Source organism: Phacochoerus africanus, chromosome 15 (assembly GCF_016906955.1).
Source record: "Phacochoerus africanus isolate WHEZ1 chromosome 15, ROS_Pafr_v1, whole genome shotgun sequence".
NCBI lineage: Eukaryota > Metazoa > Chordata > Mammalia > Artiodactyla > Suidae > Phacochoerus > Phacochoerus africanus.
The window spans coordinates 117,875,261-117,891,411 of NC_062558.1; the positions used below are offsets into that span (position 1 = coordinate 117,875,261).

A 16,151-nucleotide genomic window follows, 5' to 3' on the forward strand; every position below is an offset into this window, starting at 1 on the left:
TTCCATATAGCTGTTTGTTCAAACTAATATCTAGTCTATGAAGATACATGACTTGTGCTTATTATGACTCTCCTCTCACTTTTAAACTAGCAGAGTATCAAACAACAAGGTCCCACTGTGTAGCACAGGGAATTATAGTCAATATCCTGTGATAAGCCATAGTGGAAAAGAAGATGTAAAAGAATATATATGTATAATTGAATCACTTTGCTGTAGAGCAGAAATTAATACAACACTGTAAATCAACTATACTTCAATAAAATCTAAAAAAATAAAAATAAACTAGTAGATTTTTTTTTAATGATACACACATTTGTGGAAGAGTTTTTCAGAGCATTTAAACATTGGTAAATTCTTCTTAATGATCATGACTCTTGAAGTTGAACTTTAAAAAAAGCCTCAATATTAACCACTTTCTTTTATAATGGGTTTTAGCTATTTATATATCACCAAACCACCGAATGGGATGAATCAGCCTTATACATAATGAAACTCACTGTTCTCTTCCTAAGGTAGGTGAGCAGAGAGCTGCTCTATGGGCACCAGACCCAGTTTGAAAAATCAAAAGCAATGACCCCTTTTGGAGTTGAGACTACACATTGAGAACACCATTTTGCTAGCGAACTACATCTTCCCCAAATAGGAGATGAGACTTGACTCAGCTCTTTCTCCACTACTCCCCTCTGTTCTCTGGGTAGAGGTCATAAGCTAGGAGGTCCCTCGGCGCCAAGGTACCAAACCACTTCATCTGGAGCACACAAGGACAGTGTGCTCAGCAGAAGGACCACTCACCATACACCGCGATGGTTTTCGTGTCCTGCAGGATGGCATTCCCGGCTGAGACTTGCACGGTGATGGTGTTCATCCCTTCAGCAGTGAACTTGAACGATATGCTTCCCTCCAGGGTGATCAGGGGCTAAAACCAACAAGGGAGCAGAGTGAGGGGAAAGTTGCTCAGTTACAGGTGAGTCCGGCACCAGCTCCAAGTCACTAGCAAGCTCCTTAAATCAGCAGAGGCTTGTCTGTGTGACCACCTGCATCCATACCACCTATCACAAATCCAGGCCAGAGAGGGGCTGTTAGGGGCACGACCCCAAGAAACGCTACTCATTCCTTATGAATCTGATACCCTTTTTCTGACAGCATCCTGATTCAGGGCTGGGGAGATCAATAGGTCTGGCCTCCTGGTGGAATAGAAACTTCACAGAGAATCCTACACCTCTCTTTTTGACAATCCACTTGTATCCAGCAGATGGCTTAATCCAAGGCAACATTAAAATCAGACCAAACCAGGGATTTTTTAAAATTAATTCAGATTTAAGCTGTAGTCACTGAAAAAGAAAATTTATAATTGACTAGTTGTTCATTTCCAGGGTATACTAGTTATATAAAATTACAATGGAATGGAGTGACCAAGGACACTCAAACTACACCCATTAGACAGGGGAGGCCTCGTGTGGCCTGGCTTCCTCTGAGAGGCTCTATCAGCAGTTTCCTGGATGGAGCTGCTATGGAAACAAGTACTAATTGGATAGTGGTTTGAGGACTCAAAAAAAAGAAAAAAGATTTGGAGCAGTGCCTGTAATGCAATTGGACACTGGGGCCCTAGAGGAAAAGATTATTAGCCTACTAACCTCCCTTGACTCACTCCCCACAAACATTTCATTCCTGTCTTTCCTTAATTAATTTTAAGATCAAAATTCATTTAACTCCTGGCATAACACAAGGAAGACTAAACCCAGCATAAGCAGTCTACTCAACGTAATCTGTTGAGAATTTGGTTTTCTGTTAAAATTCAGGAAAAAAAAAAAACAGAAGCAAGTTTTTGAGGACTTTCACCTTCAGGTACCAGCTTTCAGGCAAATAACATAGCTTTCTCCTCTGCCACTGTGGGTAGCAGGCCCAGTTTGGGCCCGATTTACATGCATCTCTTCTCAGCAGATTTATGGCAGCAGTAGAGGCCAGAGATTCCTTGGACTTCAGGTGTACAACAGGTCTAGTGTCAGGAGAGGTTTCCTCCCAGGGCTGGTGCAAAGTCATGGCTGCAGTGAAAGCCACAACTCAGCTCTGGGGTATAAAGGGATTTGTATTCACACAAGATGTGCTGCATTGGAAGAGCAAAGTCACAAGTGAAAGCAACTCTGCTGGAGGAGAAAGCTTTCCAGTCCAAGGCAGTTGGTCCCAGTGTCCTTTGGGATGTTTCAGGGCCTCAGTCCTTACTGCCTTTTCTAATGTTTGCAAGCAAACATCAATTTCTGCAACTGGACTGAGTTCCAAACTGAAGCAGAGCATGCAGGTTGGCATGAGAGGAAGACAAATCCATGTAGGCCCAAGAAGGCCTTGGAGTTGGCCTCTGCCTGAAGCAGCCGAATGAGATGCGAGGAAGCCGATTCATGCATGTTCTCATCTTTCTCATCTGTACAATGAAGGACTCAGAGACATGAGGTTTAAGGTGTCTACTGGTTTTGGAACTGCTGCTGACTTTGGATCACTGGGAATGTTTGGGGGAAACATATAGCTGAATGCTGAGCTGGGAGTTCCCGCTGTGACTCAGGGGGTTAAGAACTGGACATAGTCTCTATGAGGATGTATGTTCAATGTTAAGGACCCAGCATTGCCATGAGCTGTGGTGTGGGTCACAGATGAAGCTTTTGGATCCTGCGTTGCTGTGGCTGTGGCTAGGCCTGCAGCTACAGTTCAGATTCTACCAGTAGCCTGGTGACTTCCACATGCTGCAGGTGCGGCTATAACAAAAAACAAAAAAAAAACAAAAAAAAACTGAGATGAAGAAGGGCCACATCTGATTCATGGTGAGGAGGTCATGGCAGGGAGAAGGACCAGGCTGTATAGACATCTGTGGCTCTAGTCTGTCTGGTGTCCACTGGCCTCTTTTCCTTGCGGGGTCCATACTCTCCCTCCTTTCAATCAGGTGGTTATAGGGAAGCCGACTTCCCCATCTGTTTCCGCCCCCATCACTGTGATCAAGGCCTGGGTGATATGACTCCATTCTGGGACTTCTGTTAGTGTTCTGGGGAAAGACAGCTTCTTCTCTGCTGAGCTGTGGGGGCATAAAGCTCGGGCTGCTGCCAAGGGCCACAGGAAGGCAAAGCCCACCTGGGGAAGAGCTACCTCAGAGGAAGGCAGGGGTAAGAGGGAGGGTGCAGCTAAGAGAGACCGAGGGCATACTGATGACATGACTGGGATACTCAGAGCCCACCCGAAGCTGTGACAAGCCCCAGACTCAAGTAACGGCAGCTATTTCTTCCCCCTTTCTGCTCCAGCCAGTTTCTGTGGAGCTGCCCAGACCCCGTGTGGAAGGTGACCCACCTCCGTGTTGTTTCCGTACCACCACACGTAGGTGAGGGTGCCCACCTGGCTGGGCCACAGCACAGCAGTCGCATTGACCTCTTTGTTCTTCGTGGTGACAAAGGGAAGAGACAGGTGTACGTGCTCCAGGGGACCTGGGGACAAGAGGAAAGAGGAGGCATGGAGAGAAGAGCTCTCCCTGCTGCACCTTCCCTGCTCTGGAGAGGATACATATCTGTCCTGGAAGCTTCCAAACCATCAGTCCTGCTCCCTAAGGGCCTAGGTGCTGTCCCTAATCTGGAGAGGTTATATTGTAAACAATTCTATCTCGACAGTTTCCATTTACCAGTCTTTCTTCTAGGCCTAAAACCTGAGTTATTTATGTGGTAAAACCTACAAGTAACTGATGAAGTCCTTAAAGGAATAGGCAAGATATGAGATTTCACAGGAAGATGTCCAGTGTTTCCAAGAGGTTATACCCTGGTATATTTCATAACCAGATTATAAAAACCTCACAGAATTTGTGTTGGGTGGGGAGTGGGGGTGGTTATTGTACAAATCCCTCAACCACTCTACATGTAATCATTCTTTACTCTTTACCGGATTTTAAAGATCCATGTGAGTGTGTGTAAATGTGTGTTTGTGCATGACTGCATGTGAGTGTGTGTTTGTGCAAGTGCAGGTAAAGCTAGCCACCTGTGAGGTAAGCACGGTACTGAGTTAAGCTTGAACAGGACAAAGGCAGGCATGAGTTGGCAAGATCAAGGGTAGAGATTGCTGGTGGGCCTCAGGTTCTCAGGATACGCTCAGCTGAAGAAGGGGATAATTCCACCCACGGGGGCCTGTAGACCAGAAATCTTAACCAGATGTCAAACTCACAAGGATACAAACATCCTCTTCCCAGAGAACCACTAGTCCTATCCTTCAACCCCTGACCTCTCTGAGTCACTGTTACCAGACAAAATGCCTTTTCCTTTAAGGTAACATGACAAACACCTGTCAACCCAATCTTTCTTCTACAAGGTGGAGAATAAAGTGGTTATCTCAGGCCTTTCCATGCGCCTTAATCACATCTCCTCTTCTACTTGACCATTCCATGTGATTCTTTGGGCTTTTTCTCCCTCCAGCTACACTTCTGAGCAATACCATCCGCACCCTGACCTTCGACTATGAACTACATGCTTAGGGATCCATCTTCTCAACTCCAGACTCAATTAGCAGCCAGATGTTCCTATGAATGCCACCATTTTTCCCCTCTGCACTTTCCAGTCTTGATGAATAACACCCATGTTTATCCAGGGGCACAACTCAGAAGCAGAAAGTCAGTCCCAGTTCCTTATCTCCTTGCTGCCCGCATCCACTGATTTGGTTTCAAAACCACCTCTCAGAGCCCTTCTCATCCTGCCCTGGTTCATGCACTAAACACCCCTCTCGCCTGGGCCATTACAGATTTTCCACCCTCCAACCCTTCCCCACTTTAATCTATCCTTCTACTCTATGCATTCAGTGCCTGCTTCCCTCAGTAATACAAAAGCTGGACCAAGTGCCAGGTGTCCCCATCAGTTTTGCTCCAGGGGGAGGGTAAAGCAAACACACAGAGACACTGAGGACGAGGTGGCTCTCCATGTCTGAGGAATAGTAAGAAAAGGAGCAATGGAGGGAAAGAGTGGAAGATGACGAGATCTCAGAGGCATTTAGGACATAGAGCATGTTGGCCTTATTGGTCCTGAAATATGTATAGGTGTGTTTGCGTAAATTCATTCTTGCATATTATGTGTGTGTGTGCACATATACATATTATATATTCATATGATGTATAGTAATGACTACGTATGTTTTCACCCTCCAGATTGTGACAGTGATTTTTCTAGAAAGCCATGCTCACTTGCTCAAAATTAAGATTGTTATTACCTAATTATAATAATAACAATAGCTAATACACACACATCTACAGTTTGTGAGGCAGAGAACATAGGCTGTAAATTTTTAGAGGGGAAGCATCTTTCATAGTTCTCTTTTTAGATAAAGGTGTGCACAGTTCTTGAGACAAAGCAAGTACAAGAACATTGGCTGGATAAGTGGACAAATGATAGAATTTCAAGTTTCTGTGGTTGTCCTTGTTTTTCTTTTTTATAGATCAGAGTCTTGGAGACTAGCAAACAGAGTGGAAGTGATTTTCTGGTTTATAAAACAAATGATAAGAAGTGGTTGATCATAAGCCAGAATGATTCAATGAGATAATATAAGGGCCATGTTTACTGAGCAATGATCCGTACCACACATTCTGGGGATAACTTCTTATTCTCATTTAATCTTCACAGCAACCTTAGGAAGTAGGCATTACTATGCCCCATGCAGAGATGAACAAAAAGCAGAAGTCATCTTCCTCAACTCCAGGGTGTGGACCAAAGCAGTTCAAGTTCAGAGCGTGGGCCAGCTGACAAGTGCTCCATAAGACCCATGCTAATGAAAGAGTTATTAAGAGTCACTGCTTACTGATGACTTAAATATGTCGCAGGCACTGGGAACTGCTCATTACACCTGCTCTTGTTAATCACACAGGTTGCTCCAGCAGGCTCTGCCCTGCTCCACCCAAGGACTTTGCTTACACACCTCTCCCACGGGACCTGTCACCTCCAAGTCTCAGTCCCAGTGTCCTCTCCTCTATGACACTCTTCCTGACAACCCTAATTGGAGTTACATCAATTGATTAGAATGCAAGAGCTAGATAAGCTCTGACAGACATGTCATGTCCATTCTAAAAGGGTTCATTTTGGTCTCTGTCACGTAGGAGGGTTCAACATTTTTTTCTAATTCCAATTATCGAAGTAAGGATGATGTCTGTGTGTCCTGTTAGCAACACATGTTGAATCTTGCTCCTGAAATATAGTCACTCCTGCCTTCAGTGGATTTTGAGTGCTACTATGTGTCAGGCACTATTCTAGGTGCTGGGGACACCTGGCACTGGGTGGAGATTATGTATTATTGAGATAGGCAGTGAATGCAAGAAGCAGGGGTTGGTGAGAGTGTTATTTCTGAGAGGATATTCAAGTAAAATCTCTCAGAAGCAATGACATTTAAGAAGTGACCTGAACACCATGCAGGAGTATACCAGGTAACTCTGGGGGAAGCTCCAGGCTGAAGGTAGGGCAAATGCAAAGACTCTGAGGAGGAGGTAGCTTGCCATGTGTAAGGAATGGCAGGAAATAGCTTCAGTGGAGAGACTGAGGAAAGAAGACCTGACACTCAGGACACTCGGCATGTCACTGGAGACCCTGAAGTATTTGTACATATGTTTGTATAAGTTCCTTCTTGCATGTATACACATCATCCATTCTTACAGATATGTGGAATTTAGCTTTCAGATCACCAAATCCTCTTGTGTCCATTGACTTTTTATGTGTTTAATATACCTGGTTCCTGATACCCAACGCCCATCTTTCAAGCCTCACTTTTCTGCCAAGACGGTGTGATCTGCCCTCACAGAGTTTTAGAAGTGAAACTCCAGCCCCTGGGGGCCCCAGAGGGCTGGCCACACTCAGGTGTGAGCAGAATAAGCTGGCGGGAATCACTTCTTCGGACAAGTGCCTGAAATGAACAAAAAGGACAGCAGGTGGCGCTGCATTACTCCTTATGAACCTCCCCAAGGTGGTGAGAGAAAGGGGGAAATTGTATGCATTGAGATTCCCTTCTCGTGGTTTCTCTGTGCTGCAGAGTGATGTCTGTGTGACCGAACACACTGTGTGTGTGTGTGTGTGTGTGTGTGTGTGTGCGCGCGCAGACGTGCACATGCACACTCTGCTCTGGCATTTGTTTTGACAACCTCCTGACCACCAATTTAAATGCTGTGTATGTATCATATTGCAGTTTGTCTGAGGTGTTAAAAAAAATCCACTAAAAGATATAAGAGAAACTCAAAGTGTAAAGATGAGATCCTACAACAGAGTCCCTCAAACTTCAGTGTGCATGAAGACTACTACTCTGTTAAAGACACATCATGACGCTGCACTTCCAGAAATCCTAATTTAATAGGTCTGGGATGGGGCCCAGGACAGCACATTTCTACCATCTAACTCTGGGGCAGGTGGCTCATTAACCACACTTTGCAAAACCCAGGTCTGATACATGCTGGCCTGGGTTTTGATCATGTGATTAGTTTCAAAGCTACACAGGTTTTTAAGAAACTTCACACTTTACCCTAAGATGGGGCCAGAAAGGCATCTGCAGAGGGCTTCTATGTAAAGGGGTACTTGAGGAGAGAGGTTTGGGAAGTATCAGAAAACTCCCCTCATCTTTTTTTTTTCACCATCTCTTCTACAAATTTGCACAATATACATTGGGTTTTTTGTTGTTGTTTTCCTGCAAGAATGGCTGAGGTACGTCAGCCTTCTGAGTAGAAATCTCCATGTCCTCTAAATTCTCTACCCCATCCTGCTGAAGGCAACCCTGGCTGAACCACATGTCTCATTAGTTTGCAAAACTAGTAGAGCAGAGAGAATACATTCCCCAAGGAATGCTCAACGGTCAGGCTACAGCAGATTACCAAGCTGCCCCGAGAGCTGCCCGGGCCTGCAAGCATTATAGCAGGAACATCATTTCCACTTGCTTCTGATGACCTCTGCAAATCCATATTTAAGAACCTCTGATTTAGAATCAAAGCACCTTTCTGAATTGGAGAGTAGAAGAAGTGTGTGCTCAAGACGGGCTAGGGGGCTTTCTGGAAAAGCCCTGGGTAGGGGGGAGGGGAAGGGACGAGGGGCTGAGAGCACATTTGGCAAGCTAAGAACCCACTAAGTACAAGACGCACAAGCTGCATTGTGATAATGGAAAATCAAACTTTGCTAGTTGATGGGACACAGCATACTTTCAGTGATGGAACTCTTGGGAAACAAGATGTGCATTCTTCATATGATGGAGGAGAAAAATTAGTTTCAGAGAAATGCAGTGACTTGGCCAGGAGTTCAGGCCAGCATCTGGACCTAACAACTCCCAATGCAGTCCAGTGCTTGTTTTTGTTTTTCCTACAAAGCCATCTATCTCCCTTCTATATTCTGGAACTGTGACACTAAAAACCACCATGCTGTCCTTCATATTTGAGATTATTGAGAGTGTAAGTCAATTATGGTTTTATAGTCATTTCCTTTTAGGGTAAAATAGCGTCAAATCATAGTACTTTTCTAATCTTTGCTTGTCTCATCTGAAAGAAGGGCCAAATGCTGCCTGTCATGGTAGAGGAGAAAGGATAAGCAGAGAAGTTCACATGCAGAAGAAAGCACAATGGGTCCTTCAGGAGAGAAGCCCTAGCAAAGAAGTTAGAACCTGCTGGCATGGCTTAGTCCATGGCTTTGAGACATATGGGAGTTAATGAAAATTTAAAAAATAACCCTGCTTTAATATGATTAGTTCAAAAAGTTGATTCTTGTTCCCAAGACCAGGCTTAGAAAGGGGTCCTGTGACAGGAGGCAGCTTATCTGACTGCTTAACCCATAAGTCTGACAAAATTAAAATCATAACACAGAACTCTCCATTACAAATCATCTGCCATGGAGGTTAAGGTCAAATCGCTTAAGCCATTCAATTAGGCTAATGAGGTGAAAGAAATTGCAAGTGAACAAAGCAACTCATTTCTTTCGGAAATCTTGGCTTCAGCAACCCTTAATCTTGGGCAGAGGCAAGCTCTGTGCTTTTTTGCTCCCCAGAATTCAGTCAGCCCAGAAGAAAGCTAGGATAGGGAAATTTTTTCCTATCAAGGGATATGGTTGTATGTAGGGGGAAGGAGATCTGGCAGGGCAACCAGGACAGGGGGAGCTGTGGCTGCCTCTATGAGAGACTCTGAGAAATGGAGATGAAAAGCTGCTGCTGAATTTTAACTTAGTTAAATTTTTTTTTTGTCTTTTTGTCTTTTTTGTTGTTGTTGTTGTTGTTATTGTTGTTGCTATTTCTTGGGCCGCTCCCGCCGCATATGGAGGTTCCCAGGCCAGGGGTTGAATCAGAGCTGTAGCCACTGGCCTACGCCAGAGCCACAGCAACGGGGGATCCGAGCCGTGTCTGCAACCTACACCACAGCTCACAGCAACGCCGGATCATTAACCCACTGAGCAAGGGCAGGGACCGAACCTGCAACCTCATGGTTCCTAGTCGGATTCGTTAACCACTGCGCCACGACGGGAACTCCAGTTAAATTTTTTTTTGGCCACACCTACAGCATGTGGAAGTTCCCAGGCCAGGATCTGAATCTACACTACAGCAGCAAGCTGAGCCACTGCAGTGATGCCAGGTCCTTAACCCACTGAGCCACCAGGAAACTCCTATAAATCAGTATTGATATGTAGTTGGAGTTCAGGGATGTTTAATACATATATGGGACCTGGAACACCACTTCTCTCTCTCTCTCTTTTTTTTTTTTCTTTTTAGGGCTGCACAAGCAGCATATGGAAGTTCCCAAGTTAGGGGTCAAATTGGAGCTGCAGCTGCTGGTCAGAGCCACAGCCACAGCCACAGCCACGCAGGATCTGAGCCTTTTCTGTGGCCTACACCACAGCTCACAGCAATGCCAGATCCTTAATCCACTGAGCAAGGCTAGGGACCAAACCCGTGTCCTCATGGATACTAATCGGGTTCATTACTGCTGCGCCACAGCAGGAACTCCTGCAACTACTCTTATTCTTAAGGAGAGTAGATCTCTAACAGAAACCCTCTTTACAGAATAAGGTTTGCAGAATAAGCTGTGAGGTAAGCAGCCATTCTCAGCAAACGTACTGTCATTTGTGTTGTGATATGTTTTTTCATTTATAATCAAGGGTTGTGACGCATTTTAAAAATATTTTCGGAGTTCCCGTCGTGGCGCAGTGGTTAACGAATCCAATTAGGAACCAGGAGGTTGCGGGTTCGGTCCCTGACCTTGCTCAGTGGGCTAACGATCCGGCGTTGCCGTGAGCTGTGGTGTAGGTTGCAGACGTGGCTCGGATCCCCAGTTGCTGTGGCTCTGGCGTAGGCCGGTGGCTACAGCTCCGATTTGACCCCTAGCCTGGGAACCTCCATATGCCGCGGGAGCAGCCCAAGAAATAGCAAAAAGACAAATAATAATAATAATAATAATATTTTCTTTTTTAATTACTTCATGAATTTTATTACATTTATAGGTGTACAATAATCACAACCAAATTAAAAATATTTTCTGATTACTCCTAGAAAATGATCAGTTCCTCCCCCATACAGAATGATAGAGAGGGAAGGATTATCTTTTAGGAAGAGGGAACTCCATGAAGTCTATCTTGGGCATCTGAGGGGAGGCATCAGCAGAAAGAGCCTGGGAGACATGTCTGGAATATCTGTCATTGTGTGGTCAGTACACGGCTTTTATCCTAAGTGTTCACATTGCTGCAGCATGATGTGTGAAGACATGGAGGGGAATCCAAGCTGAGGGTGACTCAGATCCTCCAACTCTGAGCCGGCACAGGAGCTGAAATAACAGTGATCAGGAGCTGGGGTTCCTGAGACCTGCATCTGAGGCCTGGCTCTGCTAGACAGTAGGTCTGCAGCTTCAAATGGGTGACTCAAGCTCTCTGAACCTTACGGTCCTTTGTGGTGTTTCTAACAGTGCTTACTTCATAGGGCTGTTTTGAAAAGGAAGACCGTACCCATAAAGAACTTGTTTAGCACAAAGTCTGGCACACAGTAAGAGCTTAACAAACATTGACTGAAAAGGGGGAGGTGGAGTTGGCAGGCTGGGGATCCTGTAGAACATTGTTTCAACCCAAAGAAGCACCCGGGTGTTTCTTCGAAGCCCCTTGGTCCTGGGTATAGAGATGGATCAAGAATGACTGATGGAGGAAGTTCCCACTGCTGCTCAGCTGATTAAGAAACTGACTCGTTCCCATTGTGGCCCAGCAGTTAATGAACCTGACTAGTATCCATGAGGACATGGGTTCAATCCCTGGCCTCGCTCAGTGGGTTAAGGATCCAGTGTGGCTGCAAGCTGTGGCACACGTCACACACAGAAATGGCTCTGCCCCAGCATTGCTGTGGGTGTGGCATAGGCCAGTAGCTGCAGCTCTGATTCAACCTCTAGCCTGAGAGCTTTCATATCCTGCAGGTGGAGTCCTCATAAGAACAACGACAAAAAAATAATGACTAATAGAGCAGACCTCACTAAGGAACAATTTCTCGGGGACCCTGAAATAGTCTTGTCCTCCCATTGGATCACAGCAGCTTAACAAGAGATCCTAGTTGGTACTTTCTGGGCTCCATCTGTTTCGATAGGCGAGAGTCATGAAATAATGTCCAGCCTTAATGCTTCTGGCCTAGAACTTGGAATATGAACATTCATATAAAGGGGCTAACTTTCATTCAAATGTAAACCATTTCTGCAGCAATCTAACCACGTTTTATGCCCATTTGGCAACAACCACACACTGACCATAAAAGGCATCATGGCAGGCATTTTTACCAAACATAGCATAGAAGCTACCATTTCTCATTAGGAGAACAGCCTCTGACTTCCACAACAGGGGAAAAGCTTTAACACGTCTTAAAAGTCTTTCTTATTGGAGCTTCCTGAACATTGTTTACCTTCTTTCCCTCCACACCAGCTTCTAGGACCACATCATCACAGAGCAAAGTCTAGGAAACATACTTAAAAAAACTATGAGCACAAGTCTAAAAGAATTATTGGCAGTGAGATATAACATGGAAAGAAAAAAAATCACTAGAGATTCTCATACTAAGTCAGAAAGAGAAATACCATATTATATCTCTTATATGTGGAATCTAAAATATAGCACAAAGGAACCTATTTAAAAAAAGAAACAGACTCACAGACATGGAGAACAGACTTGTGGTTGCTAAGGGGGAGGGGGTGGGATGACTGGAAGTTTGTGGTTGGTAGATGCAAACTATTACATTTAGAATGGATAAGCAATGAGGTCCTGCTGTGAACACAGGGAACTATATCCAATCACTTGAGACAGAACACGACAGAAGATAATATGAGGAAAAGAATGTGTGTGTGTATATATATGTGTGTGTGTGTGTGTGTATATGACTAGGTCACTTTGCTGTACAGCGGAAATTGACAAAACACAAATCAACTATACTTCAGTGAAAAAAAATTAAAAAATCAGATGGGGAAAAATTCCATTACTTGTGCTAATGTGGACTGTTCTCAAATATTTCTGATTAACCCTCCCCCAAATAAAACACCCACACATCCATCAAATCCACCAGCTCAGGCTGCAGATACAGGTATCATCTGTCAGAAGCATCTGGAAGAGGCAGTCAGTGAAGGGAAGTATTCTGAAACAAACCAGATTATGCAAAACCACGCCCTAGTTTCTCCCTATTTCCTCTCTCCTTGTTCTCTTACTTCCTCACTCCCCTATCCCTAAAAGGTAACTAGGGAGCTTCTCCTAGATATGACATTTTTGATTGTATATTTAAAAGGACATGATATTTAAACTATGTCATAAACCAACAACAGTAATAACATACAAGTTACATGTAAGTACAGGACGGCGCTGTCAGACCCCAGACTGTTGTCCACCTGCACGGTCACTCGGAAAATGCCCACATTGTGATAGACGTGCTTGATCCCGTCTTCTGTGGAGCTGAGGTTGACGTAAGACACTGCGATGCCATCCCCGAAGTCCACCTGGATGAGCGTCCTCTGGACGTCGCCCTGAAAGACAGAATGACACCAGAGGAAGGGGAGTCAGTGTCTGGCTGCTTCTGCTGCAGGGGCTGGGGCTTGTCCTGGTCCGGGGCTCAGGGAGGACAGCAGCCCCAGTTCCCTCCTGCAGCTGGGAACATCTGTCTGTGCCACAGAATCCCTGTGACATTCCTTGGCAGACAAGCATTTCCTAGGATGGATGCTCTCCAAATCTGAAGGGCACAGACTACCGAAAGTTCCAAGGTTTGGAAAAGTGTTTGACTTTCAGCTCCAATTTGATACTCAATGCCTCTGAAGGCTTTGTTTTAGTCTACTCAACCACATAAATAAAAGTTGTATAAACACAATTCTAAAAATTCAGCCTACCTGACATGGCTACAGACCCTTGAATCTCCTTCTCCCCACCCGCTGTCTTTTTTTTTTTTTTGGTCTTTTTACAGCCACACCTGCAGAATATGGCAGTTCCTGGGCCAGGGGTCGAATCAGAGCTGCAGCTGCAGGCCTATACCACAGTCACGGCAACACCAGATCCAAGCCACATCTGCGAGCTACACTGCAACTTGTGGCAACAGCAGATCCTTAAGCCACTGACTGAAGCCAGGGATGGAACTTGCTTTCTCAGGGACACCATGTCAGGTTCTTAACCTGCTGAGCCACAATGGGGACTCCTGAATCACCTTCTTTACTTCTGGTTCCCCAACCACTTTGGAAGGACAAGAGACACCTTGCCTTCTATCTGATATGACACTGGACTCAGCCCTATTATTAAGGTAAGGATGGTTAATTCTTTTATATTTCAGCATTTCATACTATAAAAACATTCTCATTTTATTCTTCACAGAAACTTAGTCTGGAGAGGAGAGTAGGCAATGTTTGCCTATTTTACAGATGAGGATGCTGAAGGGAAGAAAAGTTTAACCATTTGCTGAAGGTTACCATAGCAAGTCAGCTGCAGTCAAGATTTGAGCCATCTCCTTGGACTTAACATTTCACTCATTGTAAGTGGGAAAAGCACTGACAGCTTCCTCCAGGCTTGAATCTCATTGTGCCATTAACCAGCTGGATGACTTCATGCAAGTCATTAAGCTCCCTTTGGTCTCAGTTACCTAATCTCTGAAATGGGAATATTAATATCTTACCGTCTTCACTCCAGGGGTTGTTATAAAGGTCATATGAATAATTAGTCATCTGTAAAATTCAACACCGAAACAAAGGACTGTAAAAATAACACAGCCGTAAAAGACCTGCAATAGCCCATTTAAAGTTTGATTGGAATCATATGATTCTAAATTTCTGCAGGTAGCTAGAAGAAAAAAAAAAAAAAAAAAGCCTGTGGAATTAGTTGAGATTCTCCAGGAACAAAGTATCTTAGAAAAACCAACAAAACCCAGCTTCCCTCACAGATAATCCATCCTTTACCAAGTTTGTTTGTTTTGTTAGTGTTTCCCATTTTCAGAGTGGGGGGGGGGGCACAAAAAAACCTTTGAACTAGAAATGTATTTTCGATTAAGTAAGGTTCATATGGTATCATATTTTTTGAAAAGGGCAGCTTAAAACACTGACATTTAAAAGATTAATTCACAGGGAAAGGAAAAACAGTTCAAATCCTATGAATCTATGTGACCTACTCTGCTGATCTGTACCCAGCCAAGCATTTTGTGGGAAACACACAGCTGCTAACCCTCAGTAAGGACATGGGCAAAAGTTCTCCCCAGAGTGAGAAAAAGAAACTCCATTCAAAACCAGAAAACAAATACCCACCAGCCTAGACATTGTGCAATTACTTAATTCCCTTCACTGATATATATAAATGTCAGCCACTCTTGCTGATTTGTCTCTCTTTGGGACAAACAAATTAGACAGGTCAATTTCTCATTCTGCTTCTGGCCAGTTTCCTCCCATATTTTATGGATTTTCAACAGAGATGTTGCCAGTAAATCCTAGGTTTGGGCATGGAAGAAGAATCCACCTTAAAATCTAGACAAGCGTCTCAAGGAAAGTAAACAGTGGCTAGGGGTAACCAGGTCAGCTATGGAGTAAAGCAAGCAATGGTTTCAGAGAGAGAGAAAGAGATTGAGAAAGACAGAGAGGGAGAGAGACTGAGAGAGGTTGAAAGAGAGGGAGACTGAGAGAGATTAAGAGAGACAGAGAGGGAGATTGAGACTCAGAGAGAGATTCAGAGAGACTGCGAGGGACAGGTGTAAGGCTCTTCATGAAGAAAAGAGTGGCATCAGGGAAGACAAGAAGACAGAAGGAGGATTCACCCATCAGCTGATTCTACTTCAGCCTCCCCTGAGAGAGAACAGCTGCTCACACAACTGGAAAGGTACAGGTCTGGCTGCCACCCCTTCAGGCTACCTTGTCTGGCTCTATCAGCTTGGTACCCACACTCTGTGTGGACCTGGGCTCAGACTTCTTGTGAATCACCCAAAACTCCTCCCAAGTTCTGTCTGGATGTCTACTGTCTGTCATGCTGGTCTGGTAGCACTCCTCATTCTCCGCTGCTGACAATGCTCTCTATGTACATTACAGGTAAAAGGAGGGAGCCATGTGGTATTTGGACCAGTGCAACAGCAGGACTGCCTTTAGAGAGGAGGAGCCAGGCTTTCAGAACATTAGGGCAGGTTCAGGGATGGAGATGTGGACATAGACATAGATACATGTGTATTAGGTTTACCACACACCTGAGAACACCTGTAGGCAAAAACATGGAATCCCCCAATCCAATGAGAGGTTCCGAGGGCCTCCTAATGTGGCTCAGGAGGGGCCAAGTCTGACAGCCGAAGGTGGCAGATTTCATCCTTGCTGGCATAGCTTTGTCCACTCAAGTAGAACAACTGGATCTCATACCTTGGCTTTCGGGGGCTCCCGGGTGCTTGGAAAGCCTAACACAGCTATAGCTGCATCACTTAGGTGCTCACCTGTTATCAGCCTCTGACTTCCTTAGGCCACAATTACCATCTCAGGAGGGAATACCAACTTCTTTTAGAGAATAAAAAACAGGGCAAAGGAAAGAGCCCCAAAGTCCTAGGTCACCACATGTCCGGCCATAACAGGCTTTCTGGTCATTCATTCATTCAACCAACCGACAGACATTTACTGAATGTCTATCTTATGTCAGATACTAAATGGAGAAAATGCTGTTAAGTAATTATAGCCAATCAAACAAAAGAGATGT

General features: G+C 44.6%; 1 protein-coding gene across 3 annotated transcripts in view; it reads right to left on the bottom strand.

Annotated features, from left to right (window-relative positions):
• Nucleotides 1–16,151, bottom strand: part of SORCS1 (sortilin related VPS10 domain containing receptor 1) — a 333,563-nt gene that overhangs the window by 41,962 nt on the left and 275,450 nt on the right. For all 3 annotated transcript variants that reach the window (XM_047761867.1, XM_047761868.1, XM_047761869.1), the window contains 3 exons: nucleotides 12,796–12,982; nucleotides 3,328–3,461; nucleotides 793–916 (listed from right to left, as the gene is read on the bottom strand). In XM_047761867.1, the coding sequence (XP_047617823.1) occupies nucleotides 793–916; nucleotides 3,328–3,461; nucleotides 12,796–12,982 (445 nt within the window). The remainder of the gene's footprint in view (nucleotides 1–792; nucleotides 917–3,327; nucleotides 3,462–12,795; nucleotides 12,983–16,151) is intronic.